General features: G+C 43.9%; 1 protein-coding gene across 2 annotated transcripts; it reads right to left on the bottom strand.

Annotated features, from left to right (window-relative positions):
- Positions 1 to 4,970: 4,970 nt before the first annotated feature.
- On the bottom strand, positions 4,971 to 14,402 carry CDC37L1 (cell division cycle 37 like 1, HSP90 cochaperone). Of its 2 annotated transcripts, none has more exons than XM_019478213.2 (7): positions 14,328 to 14,402; positions 13,012 to 13,293; positions 12,074 to 12,167; positions 8,573 to 8,688; positions 8,165 to 8,287; positions 6,915 to 7,079; positions 4,971 to 5,562 (listed from the first exon to the last, which is right to left on the bottom strand). In XM_019478213.2, the coding sequence occupies exons 1-7, from the start codon at positions 14,385 to 14,387 to the stop codon at positions 5,461 to 5,463; spliced, it is 942 nt and encodes a 313-aa protein (XP_019333758.1). In that variant the 5' UTR covers positions 14,388 to 14,402; the 3' UTR covers positions 4,971 to 5,460. The 2 variants fall into 2 exon arrangements, with proteins under 2 accessions (XP_019333758.1, XP_006276099.1); XM_006276037.4 differs by lacking the exon at positions 14,328 to 14,402 and adding an exon at positions 14,128 to 14,250.
- Between the last annotated feature and the right edge of the window lie 844 nt (positions 14,403 to 15,246).

Raw genomic sequence — 15,246 nt, forward strand, 5'->3', positions numbered from 1 at the left:
ATCAGTTTCATTCTACTAGGTTATAACATTATCAGAATGCCAAGGACCTAAAACAAGAGCCACAGCAAGCAAGCTACACAGTTGGTGCAGAAGAATGTAACTTTAATCCCCACCATTACTACTGAGTTTACAGATCAGTCATACCCAAGAATAGTTGGCAGAGAAATGTGCATTATACAATTTGCCATTTTTGTTAACCAGAATCAGTCTTATTCTCATATCAGACTAGACTGATAGAAATGGTCAACAGCTCAAATTCCAGAGCGATCCAGATATTCTAACCACTGCTACTCTGCTCAAAGAACATACCTGACCATGTTTTCAGCATCACAAGATCCTGAATTCATCTCTCTCCCTCACTCTTTGAAGTAGTCAGTAAAAGCTGGCACAGGCATCAATTCAACAGTCAATCCAGATGGTTCAGATCTACGGATGGAGTAGTTGGCTGGAGACCATTCTGTGACTGAGGTCTTTGCTCTTCTCTCTTGCAGCAACTACAAGCAAGTCGTTCCTGCTCCTGCATCCCCAGGAGCTGTAGTTGCATATATCACATAGCAGGATTTGCTTTCACCACCTTTCAGTCCTGGCACATATTCTAAATTGTCCACTGTAGAATTTGGAAAGCTTTCCACTTCTTGTCAAGGTAAGGCTACTGAGAGTAGCTACTGTTTAAAACAGGTGGCCCATGAGGGGTTAATGTGGCCCACAGTTTCCTACCCAACTACTGTTTCCCCCAACACACTGTACCAGTGACTGTGATCTCTAGTTTCCCCCCCCCCCACTCCCTTCCCAGCTTCTGCTTCCTTCCTCTGCACCTGGGTAATGCAGCAGGAGATTGCAGTTAGAGCAACATAAAGCTCTCAGCAGGGGACAGGGCCAGGCTGCTCATACGAGGCATGCAGCAGTAGAGGGATCTGGACTGACCTCCCACAATGTAGCAGGGGGATAGCGGCTCACAGGGTGAGCAGCCTACACAAAGCATAGTCCCCACAGTCTGTGGCCTATGTGACCCTGGGCTGCCAAGACATTGTACAGCTGTGGTCTAAATTAAGTTTCTAAAAAAGGACCTTGACAAAAAACAGTGTGTAGACTTGCATCCAAGCATGCACCATATGGAATCTAGAGTTGGACTGTTTAAATAGAGATCAGCTTCCTTCATGCAGTTGTTGGAACATTCCTACATAAAACCTTGATTTGTCCAGTGCTTCACTTTGACCTCAGCATTTCTGGCAGTTGTCAGGAAGGTTTATAGATCTCACACAGCTTTTACTGCCAGAAGCTGTAGTTGACCACCAACTGCTAGTGCTTTCAACTAATCCTTGACTTCTTTCCACAAAGGCAGTGATTCTCAACCTTTTTGGATTCAAGGCACCCCTTCCTAATTTTTGTGAATTGAATGGCACCCAATTTAAAAAAAACTAGTGTATATATTAGTGCTTACTCCCTTGCAGAGAGACTAGGCAGTAGGGATGGAGAATTGTCCAGGCAGGTGCAAGCCTGAGCCTGTGCTTATCTTATCACAACACCTTTCAAAGGATCTGATGGCACTGTGTTTGAGAATCACTATGCTAAAGTGATCACAGGTGTTCTAAACTGGTGTCCTGGAAACTTGAAACCAAGCTGTGAAGTTACATTTTGTATCTTGGCAATATCACTGCTGAACATCAAAGAATGGCTTGTAGCAGTAGTGCGCTCCATCTAGGGCAACTAGATTGGAGGATTGTGGACTTAACTGCATGACAGGTGGGAAAGAAGCTGGCTGTGGGGTAGGACCCAGAGAGTTCTAATGAATGGATCGGTGTTGTCCTGGCGAGAAGTGGTCAGGGATCAGTGCTTGGACCAGTTCTTTTTAATATCTTTATCAATGATGGACTTAGACAGGCTAGCAAGTTGGGCGGATCAGAACCAGATGAAGTTCAATGTTGAGAAACGTTAAGCGCTTCACCTGGGGACGAACAATCCCCAACACACCTACAGGCTTGGCAGTGCCAAACTGACTAGCACCATGACTGAATGGGACCTAGGGGTAATAATAGACCACAGTATGAATATGAGCCGTCAGTGCAACGCTGTAGCCAGCAGGGCAAATAATACTCTGGCATGCATCAATCGGTGCATTTCAAGCAAAACCAAGGAAGTGATTCTTCCACTTTACTCAGAATTGGTGAGACCACAGCTAGAGTACTGCATCTGGTTCTGGGTGCCGCACTTCAACAAGGACGTGGTAAAATTTGAGAAAAATCCAGAAAAGAAGCACCTGTATAATCAGAGACTTACATGGCCAGCCATACGAGGAAAGGCTGAGGGACCTGGGACGTTTCAGCCTAAAAAAGAGGCTGAGAAGGGACTTGGTAGCACCTTACCACTACATCAGGGGAATACATCAGGGGCTCAACTAACAACTGTTAACCATGGCACCCTTGTGGAAAACTAGGGGTAATGACCACAGAGACTCTTGGAAGACCGTTTCAGGCTTAACATTAGGAAAAACTTCTTCACAGCTAGGGTGTCCAGACTGTGGAATAGCCTCCCTCCAGAGGTGGTGCAATCACCTACCCTAGAAATCTTCAAGAGGAGACTGGCCAGTCACCTTGCTGGGGTCACTTGACCCCAGTTGTCTTTCCTGTCTAGTGCAGGGGGGCTGGACCTGATGATCTTGCAAGGTCCCTTCCAGCCCTTAACAATCTATGAACAGGAGGGCTACTTTGTCCTCTGGCATGTCACAATGCTCTAGTCCCTGCACCCCCCATAAGGAAGGGCAAGAGTAGGGCAGACAGCCAGTGAATGCTCTCCTGTGCATTAGGATGTCCTCAGTAGACCCCTTAGCCCAAGGGGCATGCAAGCAAGCCTTCTCTCCAGTCAGGGGCCTGGAGAGGATTCCTTGTATGGCTCTAGGAGGCTAGTGAAGACTGCCAAGTGCATAAGAGTACTCAATGGCTGCCTGCCCTGCTCTCCCCATCCAGATTTGGAGGTGGGGAGGGGTTGCCAGAGAATCTAGCACCCCCCACCCCTGCTTTAGGGGGCATGCCAATGTTTCAGGGAGCACTTCAAAAGGAAAAAGCTCATTTTATGAGTAAAATTCATTTTCTGAATTGCTTCTTCAGCCATGCATATCAGTTTGCTTAGTGTTCCAAGCATTTCACATCTGTCCTGTCCAGGGCCTAACCTGTAATTTCCCTACCATAATGCTGCTTTAGTATTGAAAGAAAAACTCATTCTCTTTCATGATCAAATAAGGTTACCCCTACCAGAATGCACCAGATGTGAAGGGGAGAAGGGCTAAAACTCCCTGATTCTTGGGCCAGTTTTGAACCAGTACTGGCAGCTATGTATTTTACAGACCGGGAATAACTCTAAAGAACTTTACTGCATGTACTTGCTGAACAAGACTGGCTACAGAAATTCTTCTAACTTGTTCCCTGCACCAGTGGCTACATGGCAATTATACAGGAATGCGTTTTGCCTGCTCCACACTATTTAGGATATTCCTCAGGCTGATTTCCAAATTCTTTGTACCACCTGAGAATGAAGGGGTTAAGAAAGCAGTACCTGTTGAAGTGTGTACATAAATTAGCCATTTCACTGTAAAACGGTGATGCAACAGGCGCTAGGTGACTCCCTGTTACTATGAGAAATCAGGGAGAGCTAAACCACACTGGAACAGCCCAGATGTAAAAGATAACATTTTCAATACAGCTGCTTCTACCTGTAAAGGTAAGTTGGAAAAGCTTAATAACAGCACTAGGTTGCAAAGACAAAGGCATCGTTAGGAATATAGTTCTGGAAACAGTAAAAGTTTGACCTGTGCAGAACCCTAAAAGGGATCTGGAAATTTCCCTCTCACCGTTCTTAGACCTCTTCAGTTGACCACTAGAAATTCCACTAAATTAAAACTCACTTCCCCCCCCCCCCCCGAGTTTAGTAAAGTAATACACCCATAAGCTGCCAAAATCAACCGTCTTCAGTCAGTGTTTGGCACCTGAGTTTCTTCATTCCTGGGAGAAAGCTAGGAGTTAGGCGCTGGTGGATCTCACCAATGTTCCCCCTAAGGAGCAGCGGTCCGTGAGCATGCCACCTCGGTCCGGTGTGGGACACTTTCCGAAGGGGGCTGGAGGCCAGAGGCTGGGGCTCCGGAACCCGGGAGGCCAGGGGCTGAGGCTGGGGGTCGGACGCGGGCTTCCTGGCTCCGGTGAAGTGCTCCACTCCCTCACATCAGGGCTGGGGAGTGGAGCGCTTCCCTGGAGCTGGAGGAGCCCATGCCAGCCGCCTGCCCCAGCCTCCATCCTTGCCTTGCCTCACCTTGGGGAGGAGCCGCTGCCTGCCCCAGTGAGGCTCTGCCAGCTCCAGGATACTGCTCTGCTCCCCGGCCCTGATGCCATGTGCCTCCTCGCTCCCCGAAGCCATGCGGGGGAACTGTGCAGTGTCCTGGAGCCGGCAGAGCCTCACTGGGGCAGGCAGCAGCTCCTCCCCAAGGTGAGGCAAGGCAGGGACAGAGGCTGGGGCAGGGGACTGGCGTGGGTTCCACCAGTTCCGGGGAATGGAGCACTTGCTCAGAGCCAGTGGAGCCCATGCCAGGCTCCTGCCCCAGCCTCTCCTGGTGTGCGGCCTTGAAAAGGCTGTGCGCAGCCACACTTTTAGTTGTGCGCGGTCGCGCGTGCACGCACCTTAGAGGGAACCTTGGATCTCACCCTAATCAAAATACCTTAAGTTTCTCTCTATTCACTCTGTCATTAAAAACCTCAATTTTTTAAAAAAATTGACAGCACATGCAAGAAAGCGTCCGCTTCTCAGTAATTCTACCACTGGAAATGCCAGTCCAGGCTCAATTCTAAGCAGTGAATTAGATTTGTGTCAGGCTACTTATGCTTTAGAGACAATCAGAAATAAGTTATTTTGACTGAAAGCAAGAGGTAAAATGTTATTCACTGTAGAAATAAAAAGTCAATATTTTAATCTCAGCCACCCAGATCTGTGCTGTGGATACCAGATATTGATTTATTGCTATTAATATAATAAAACCAGGTTTGAGCTTACTATGTCAGCAGTATAGCACAAGTACAACTGTGATCTCTAGTATTCATAGAGTGAGACATGGCCCTGTCTATAATAAAAGACTATAGCAGATTCCACCAAGAATCAACCACTTCTTGTAAACATTGGATTTGTGCAGATTTGTTTGTCATACTTTGATTCCTAAAATTAAGGATAAAGGCAAGTTTAGTAGCACAAAAAACATCCAGTTTCACATTCGGCAATATACAAGGAACCCTTCTTTTTAAAAGACAACCGAAAACCTAGCAGCACGTTTTCAAACAAAATTACTTGTGTTTCTAGATTACCTTCCCTCCAAAAAACAAATGCCAAAAGTAAAGTGCAGTACCCATAAAAATAAGTATCAAGAAAATAGCCATGTTCTTTCTTTTATAATAAAAAGAGTACTTGGCCTCAGTCTTAACAATACTATACTGTGTCCATCATTTTGGATTCTTCATCATCTTTCTGTACCACTGAGTTTAAACTGCAGAGACCTGTGTTTATGCAGCCTTGTAGAGTGCCTGCATTCTGCAACAGATAAAGAAAATAAACATTGAGAAAATATTTCTAAACAAGTATACATTTTGAGATCCTAATTCTGCACCTTTGACAACTGTTTAATTCCTTTTCATTGTTTGCATTTTTGCAATTAAGAGACAAAGTTTTAATGATGATACAAAAATGTGTGCATAACTAGTACAAACGGTAAGAAAACAGCTTAAAATGCACCACCCAGTTTTTAAATTCAGGAAGTCACATAACTTTTATATAAAGCTTGTATTTAGTTACGGAGGCTAGGAACTGCAATAAAAATATCTGTGTACTAAGTTACCTTGCACTCAGAAAGCAAATATAGTAAATTAAGTACCTTGATCAAAATTATTTCAAACCCAAGATTTAATTTGACCTGTTCCTCTGACACAACTTAAAAAAGTAACCATTTCCCACCCTCCCATTTAAACCATACTTTGTAAGCCTGAGACAGAGGTTGTCTGTACTGAAGTCCCTGTATTTCATTAGGGCAGCAGTCAGCAAGTTTAAGGGTGTGACCTAGACAGAATGTGCTCAGGTCAAAGGAGAACAGATAGCATGGGGAGAAGTGACTCCTGCTGGAGATCCCTGCTGCTGAAGCCCCACATCCACAGGCTGGATCAAATAGCTCTGTGGGCCAGATTGCTGACCCCTGCATTAGGATACTGTGCTGTCCTTTTACTAGACTCAACTATCTTTGAGTGTAGGCTTCTACTGATGAAGCCATAGACTTTTTTTTTAAAACACCTGGGAGCTCATTTCACCTCTCCTAATGCAGAATTCCAAAATTATGTATTTACACACAACAACAAAAAGAACCATGTGAGAGGGTAGTATGATTAGTTACATAATGCAACTTTTCCAGCTATTTGAAGTGGAAAATTACTCATAAAGTAGGTTGAAGATACAGATTTAATTGGATAGGATTGAATTACTAGGTAGTGAATTAATTTGACCTTGTGCTTTGTTGCTATTTGAAGTTTACAAGATGGAGTGTTTTTGAGCAACAGCTTGCCTTAAATATAAATAAGAGCGCGCATGCTTTGTTATTCCCAGCAAATGGTGCCTTATTTTATTTCTTTATTTTATTCCCCCTATAAAAGGCTGGGATAGTTTACAATAAGAAAACCCAAGATAAATTATAAAAACATAAAATATTAAAATAAATATGTAATAAATAAACTCCCCAGATAGTGCCCCAAAATTAACAACTGCTAAAAGCCTGTTCCAAGCAAAGGCCTTACAATGCTTTCTTTACTTCATGCAGTCCTTTTTAAAATCAAAGGTACTACTTCACATAAAAGGAGGCAGAATCTCGTCACAGCAAAATTTATTTAATAAAAACCTACCTGTGGCAAAGACTCTAACCCTCCCACAGAACCAAGACCAGCATAGAAACTGGGATTCTGTACCGACATAGCTTGAAAACTGTGCGACTGGGAACAGATTCTTACTCTTGATTTGAACGCTTCGAGTTCATTTTTAAAAGCTTCGATATAGCCTTCTTCTCCTGCCTGGAAAAGAAAAGGTTGTATATTATTAAATATTCCCTCAGTTTCATAGCCAACATTTTACTTGAGCCAAAAATTTTACTAGGCATGCATTGTAAAAGAAAAATGTTATGTAACAAAGGACAGATGAGTAAAGCATTTCATGTAACATCCTCTTTAGATGAAAATGTTTGGGACAAAACTAATATCACCTTTGTCATACATTAGCTACAAAGAATTCAGATGGATTTATATATTCATAACAGTTTAAATATTTTGGTCTGAGACAGGAAGACTGTTTGTTACAGGGAGCTATATGACAACCTGATTTTGTTACCCTTCTCTCCCCTACCCTATCCCAACTGCCCTGCATCACTGAAAGTGATACTGACCACACGGTACATGCAGTTCTCTCAGAATAGTATTTCCCTGACCATAGGCTAACCACTATGGGAAGATCCAGTTATCTTCACTCTTCATCCAGGGCTTCCCTGCTACTTGCGAATACAGCTATCCAGGCCGATAATGCTGCACCTGGTTGACTTCAAAGGATTACTGAGGAGAGATAAACAGTGTGCTTTCCTCAAGATGTTGAGCAGCCTTTCTGGCACATCAAGAGCCCAGTAGCTTGAGACATTAGTCGTTAAATTATCTCCTTCCCTTCGTAGACAGTACAATAGGAAGATTGCCTGTCAAATCTCTCTCTCCTCCATATAATTCCTTTTTTTTCCAGTAGAAAGTATTGATTCTACAGGAACTCTTTTCTTTCAGTAAGTAGAAGTGGGAGATAACTTTAATTCTTTTATATATAAATAATATAGGATGAAAATTAATTATAGGATTATATAACAGTAAATATACATTTGCTATATATTCTGTTCCCTCTGCTGGACAGTCCAAAGTGCATAAGAAAATCCATTGGGCCTCAGTTCCCAAGTCTAGAATTACACAGACTACTGTCAACAACCCACCTTTGCCCTTAGCCTGCAGTCAATAACCTAGTCACATATTTAGCTTCTGGCTGTTAAGGAAAAAATCTCAGCTATTTTTGAATCCCACGTGGAAAATCCTAGGGAGCCTCCTAGCCTTGAAGAGAAAATACAACTTACTTTGGCTCTCTGGAAAAACAGACGAAAACAGCCTCTGGGATCCACATTACAACTTTTGGCCATTTCTATGATGAACTGCATCACAACTGCCTGGTGTGCTACTTGTTCCATCAGAGCTCCTTTCTGGAAACAAGGAAGTTACATAGTTGAAAAAGACTTTCAGCAAGTGTGCAGCTACAATTTTAGGAGTACTTTCCATCTGAACCATGAAGAGATGAGAATTGGCACTTGGAAAAGTAGAAGAATTGATAATAAGTTGTAATGAAGAAAGAGATTTTGACCAACAAGGTAACTAGAAATGTGGGGCAGTAATAGGTCACATTAAATGGCTTATCAACTTGAATCACCTTGCTGTAGGAAAAATTGCACTTTCATACAGACTCAAGCAATTTAAGATTTGTCCAATACCTGTTCAGCTTCTAGATGAAAACACCATAAAATGAGATATCTAGCTGTTTCTTCACATACAAGGTATGGGTGATCTGATAAAAATCTCTGACTATCATCCCATCTGCTCAGCATGCCTAATGAAAAAAGAATCAGAAAAATCAAGTGTCATATACCCGAAAGCTTGGCAAGAAGAAGTTTTCCAACTATTTGAGTCGGTCTAATAAAAGATATCAGATTTACCCAAAGAACCTTGTCTGCCATTTGTATAAGAACAATTTATTCTTCAGAGCTGAGAGATATTTTAATGTAGCAGAGACCATAACTACCTTCCGACTGGTATATATTAGCACAAAAACTTCTAGACACTTCACTGCAATCTCAGAGGTAGCGTTCAAATTAAATTAAATTTAGCCTTTTCCAACTCTTACGTGAGCAAACAACCAGAACATTACAGATCGTACGATCAGACAAACACTACAAGTAATTGAGACCACTTATTAACGAAAAGCCTTTCAGAGCTAGCAGGTAAGGCATGAAACAAAACGGACAAACAATGACGTATGTGGCTTGTTGAGGATTTTTTTTTTTGTTATATAAAAAGTTAATCTTTGCAAGGGAATATTAGTCCAAGGGAAAAAGTCAAATGAGAAAGAGAAGGCATTGTTGGGAAAGATAAGGCGGGGAAAGGAATACAACTTTGCATGCATCCTCTACAGTATGTGCAAGTGTGCAGGCATTTACTCAAAATTCAGGTCATGAGACTAGGGTTTGTTTTTTTTTAAATACACAAACTGGTTTTAATTATGAGATTTGAATAGTATTGAGGTCCATTTAAGCTGTGGGTCCAGTAAGGAGATGCAGTGCTTCGTCATTCTGTATCATATTTGTGAATACAGCAAATTGGTAAATTACTGAATAGTCAGACATAACTGCTTCAAATTTGTTCCTAATGAACATATGGCCAAAAATAGCAAACCACGTACAATTTTTTGCACTTTTCAGCAGAAAGGTCACAGACAAAAAGTACATTTAAGACGCATATCTCTTCTTGCTTGTCAGGCCATATAGATTGAAGTCTCCACTGTCTCTTTTGTGTCTGTTCAGTAGCTAGAATAGTTCTGTTGCTCCACTGCCAACGTAATAGATTAATTTAAACTGAGAGAACACTAAAAACTGTCTTCTGATGGGGTAATATTTTAATATTTTTAGTTATATGTACAAAGACAGCAGGAGGAAGCTGCATCTTGCAACTGATTTGGATACATAAGTTTATAACCATAAACTCAGCTGAACAAGAAGCCAAGAGATTTACACAGCCAGTATTCAAAGAGGTAAAATAAAGACTCAGTAGACACACTGCTGCAACAAGACTGTTCCTGTATCATCATCTCGTGCAAAAGATCTCAAAGGCAGACCCTGAACCACTGGACACCTGTGGAACACTTCTTTGCAGGCTGCAGAAAAGCTAGCTAGCCATATCATGCTGACTCTCTATGTTCTCAGCTATTATATTTTACTGAAAGACAGTGAAATCTGAATTGTTAAATACTTTTGTACATAAGCTGTTGCTTTCCTGGTTGCAGGGAGGTTATGCAACCAGGAGTGGAAAGAGGTGACCTACCCATTACTAAAATACCATACTATGAAAAAAGCAAAAAGAACTCTGAAATTCCAGAATATTTTCCATAGTACAGCTTTCAGTTTCACACAGAAATGAACAATTAACTTTAGCTTTAAATATTTCTCATTTTTACCAAGGTCATTATATTAGGTTTTAAGTTTTCTGAACACAAGAGCAATAATAAAGACCCATTCAATTTACAGAATTTTCTGTTGAAGGTGACTGAGTTTCAATACTATAAGACAGTACACAATGGGCAATCCTATCATAACTATAAAAGACCAATTCACATGTGGAAAAAAGGAGCACAGACAGATTTAAAAATCAAGTTTCAGCTGTAGAATTAGTGACATCTAGTGGATAGTTTGCCGTATTTGGATACACAGTAATGGTGTTCCATGGCATGTGGATCCATGTCATCTGGCCTACTGGGTTCTGCCTAGGTCCAGAAGTTTGGTGGCAGCAGAGCCGTGGTGATTATTGCTACCATATTTCCAAAGTCCAAAGCTAGATGACATGGTTATGTGTGCTGGATCAAGCTGGGGTGAGAGGCATAATCTGGGTATGCAGGTCTGGAGCTCTCCTGCTCGGATTGCATCCTCATGCCAACCCCATACTGGATCAGGCTCAGGGAACAATCCCGTGCACTGGATCTGGCTTGTGTACCAGCTCTGAAAGGTTGGGCACTGCTGGGACAGACCATTCTATAACTCACTTACTATGAATAGCTGTTAGCTTGATTTAAAAGCTTTTTCTTTTAGTAAAACCATTGTGTCTATTAAAGTTCTGTCTTTGCCATGTAAGCCATAAAGGCAACACAGAGAAAGACAAAGACGCGCGCGCGCGCACACAGTACACAAGGCAACACAGAGAAAGACAAAGACGCGCGCGCGCACACACAGTACACAAGGCAACACAGAGGAAGACAAAGACGCGTGCGTGCGTGCGTGCGTGCGCACACACACACACACACACACACACACACACACACACACACAATACCAAGCACTTTTATAGACAGGATTTGACAAATACATCTGTTAGTACCCAATAAAACACAGTATTCCCCCATGACATTTGGAAAGGAGGGTGCTGATCAAGATGGGAAAGGAATCATTAATCAGTTTCTAAAGCATTCAATGCCAATGCAGTGCCTAGAGGCCAATACCTAACTATCATTTTTCCCAAGCAACACTGTGAAACAAACAAGAACTGTTCACTCTGCAACAAGTTTTATGAAAACCTAGAGTAAGAGCATAAGCAGGTAAGAAAGAAAGACTCCCCCCGCCCCCACCCCGCCAAAAATCCCACAGTCGCAACATTCTCTGGAAGCAATAGTGATTTTCTCCTAGTCTCTCCTTGCTTTTCTCCCCAAAGGTGAAACTCTCAGCCTTGAAGGTGCTTTGTGCTCAATGCAGCAGAACAAGTTTACAAGAGTTTTTAATATCTGAACTGTTAGAAATTTAGTCACTCAGCTGTCATTCCCATGGACAGATACACTTTCGATAAACAAAGGAGCCAATGTTTACCCTTCAAAAAACCAACCCATCAAAACTTAGCTTGTCATTGGTCTAATATCAATTTCCACAGAACTGCAGGTTAAATCGCTAGATCCCTTCTTTGCAGAATAACAGATCTGCCAAGCACTGAATTTTATTAAAAACACTTAGTCATGGTGGAATCCAGACTTCTAAGGATGTAGTTTCCTCTCCTTTAAAATGACTATTTTTTCTTTTGAGCATCAAAAATAAAATCCCAGCACCCTGATAGGCGAGAAACTAGATGCTGGTCTCTGCTAATCATTGGTGCTGCCCATTTTGTAAGAAAAATAGAAAGAGTCTAGCTACACCCAAAGAAGGAATAAAAACTGCAAAAAATTGGGAAAAAAGTATTCTTACCAAAGTATCTGATCCTTTGTTCATGTTTCTGCATGAATGATTTAGATGCATCTTCATCTTCTACCTCTTTTCCTGTATTTTGATTAATAAAACTCTAAGGGGAGGTGGGAAGAATATGTACGTTAGTTTCAATTACACAAAAGCCTTCACTCTGTTTTCAACTACGTCAGGCTAGAAATATCATTTTGATAGAATCATGGAGATGGAAGGGACCCCAAAGGATCATCGTGTCCAGCCCCCTGCATGAGCAGGAAAGACATCTGGGGTCAGATGACCCCAGCCAGGTGACTGTCCAGTCTTCTTCTGAAGACCTCTAGGGTAGATGATTGCACTACCTCTGGGGGGAGCTTGTTCCATAGTCTGGACACCCTAGTTGATGCATTCTATTTAGTTACTTTAGCACACATAAAAACATGATGGGAGACGTAAGATTTTAAACAGCTGAAAATGGAATTACACCTCTCAATGTCTGATCCTGTATTGGTTTTTGAAATAGCAATATTGTGCTTCAAAATGTTTCCAACACTGACAGATAGAAAGTTATGCATTTCTAAAACAAAGAATTGGTTGTTTCCTTTTATATTATTTAGTATTTGAAAGCTTGATACTGTAGACAATTGAGAGATGAACAGGAACAAGGTAATACTGGAACCAAATGCTATCATTTGAACCAATTGTTTTGGACTGATGAAACGTCTGACCCCGACTAGCCAGCGTAAACCATCTTCCATGTTTGCTATATCAGCAAAGCATACACTACTTGGTAGTTATTAGAATAAGTAAGAAGCACACCCAACTAAAGTCTTGCAATATTGACAATTTCAGGATTTAAAGCATGCTCAATAAATTGTAGTGAGAGGTGCAACACAAATGCCCAGATTCCGCTACCGGTGCCACGCCTCCTATTTTTACCTAGATTTATGGAAGTTGGTTTGTACCTTATTAAATACTTCCTTGCTAACAGAATCAGTGCAAGAGAGATTCTGTTTCTCTCTCTGTATTAGCGCTGCTTCTTTTTGTCTCCATTCTTCCTCCCGCTGCCTCAGCTCTGAAGCTTCAGTCTGTGCTTTGGCATTTTCCTGATCCAAGGACTCTGAGTTGTGCAGCGCCAAACTCCCGAGCTTCTGCTGGGCTTCCGCAAGGTTCCACTTGCACTCCACGGAGCTCTTCACACACTCCTTCTGCTTTTGGCAAGCTAGTTCAATCCCATGGCTATATATCTGTATGAAAACACACACACAGTTACATAGGGAAGTGGAGAGAACTGAGGTACTGTACACAGAGGGATACAGTTAGCTCCACAACTGAATCCTGACATAGCAAAGCTTTTATATTCTGAACAATGACTAAGCATGGCATTACAGCAGGAGAACGTTTATCTCAGAGTTTTACCCCTCATATTTGATCAATATACAAAGAAAAATATTTGCAGCAACTCCCAGCCTTGTGAAATGACAGACCGTGCATCAATCGCTGGTGGTGAGCCTTTTCCAAGGTGTAGCGATTGTTATGATACACAAAGCCAGGATAAATCTGCTGGCTCGCTCTCCCCATTTATTCTGCGGTGCTGGCCAAAACCAGAGTATCTGTTATGGTCATGTATGCTGCAGATGGCCCTAACGCCACATTAATGAATACTGTTTACGCCCCAGAGGTCAAGTATCATATTTTTTTAACATGCCGTGTGGCGAGAAAACACATAAAAGCGTGACCTCGGGGAATCTTCCGGGAACCAGAAAACAGGAGAGACGCTTTGCAGCTCAAGGCCACATTGGCGCTCCGAGTCACACCGGGGGCGACGAGAGCTGCAGTGATCCTCAGCTGCTTTCGCTCTGGGCTCTGCACCGGGCCAGTCTCCCTGTACCCCGACCAGCTGCTCGTTCAACCTCACCCAGAAGCCAGATATGAAGAGGGAGCTGAGAGCCCAGCCCCCGCTCGAGCAGGGAGTGAGCGGCACCCCCAGCCCAGGCGCCGCCCGGGGTGGGAGGGGGGGGGCGCTGCCTGCCCCGACACCGCACTGCCCTGGGGGAGGGGCGGAGCGGGGCGGGCGGTACCTGCGGGTGGGCGGCAGCGGGATGCGCCCCGCGCTCCTCGTCCCCGCCCCGGCTGCTGCGGCCCCGGGCGCGCGGCGGCCACAGCGCCATCCCCGCCCCTCTCCCCACAACAGATCCGGCAACCGGCGCCACCCGGGCCCGCGAGGAGCCCCGGCCGGAAATGAGGCAGTAGATACTTCCGGCAACAGACTTGACCTCACCGCGCACTGGCCCCGCCTCCTCGCCCGAGTCATGTGGGCCGCGCGTGCTTTCCTGCGCATGCGCGCGCAAGTGAGTGGCCCGGGAGCCGCTGTCTGAGGGCGCGCGCATGCGTAGTCCGTTAGTCTCTGGCGCAGGGAGTCATTGGTTGGCGCAGTCGGGGCGGCACAAAGCTCGAGATGGAGAGGGCTCCGAGCTGCTGGGCTCCCATTACCACCGTATATGACGTTTGCGTGACGTCATACTGCCTGCCATGTACGTCATAGTTTATAGTAACATTCGCTGAAGATATTACGGCTGCAGTGCAGCTTATTTTCAAGATGGGACCACCCTGGCCACGCGGGGACAAAATTCCCGTGGCATATCTACGTGCATGGGCGTTGCTCTGCTGCGCCGCCTTCCTGCCCGCAGAGGGGGCGAGGGCCCCTCGCAGCCGTCTCTGGCTGCGGGGAAGTCGCCTAGAGCCTGGCCACCTATATTGACACCCTTTTTAAACACCCGAGGGTGGGGGTATCTACTGCAAACATAACCTTAGGCTGCAACCCATAGCTGAGAGCTGCCTTGGCTTTTTTTGTATGTATACCAGGCTCATTGTGTAATGCACGCACACAACTATCAGTTGTAAAGCTGCAATACTTCGGAGTTTCCGAAATGAGAGCAGCGAGTCTCCACCAGGTGCAGCAGCACCCCAGGCTGCCTGGAGATCCTTTCAACTGCCACAGGGTGCCACACAATGGCAGCACTGTTAGGTGTCCAAATCCGAGTCACAAGAGAAACCCAGGGGTTTCAAATAGAAATCCACAGCTGTAGCCTTTTGGGGTTTTTTTCACAACAGAAAAAAAAGATGTCATTTTTTTCTGTAGTGAAAAAAAAGGGCGGGGGCTGGGGACGAAAGAGCTGCCAGAATCTGTGGGGTGCCTT

Source organism: Alligator mississippiensis, chromosome 3 (assembly GCF_030867095.1).
Source record: "Alligator mississippiensis isolate rAllMis1 chromosome 3, rAllMis1, whole genome shotgun sequence".
Taxonomy (NCBI): Eukaryota; Metazoa; Chordata; order Crocodylia; family Alligatoridae; genus Alligator; species Alligator mississippiensis.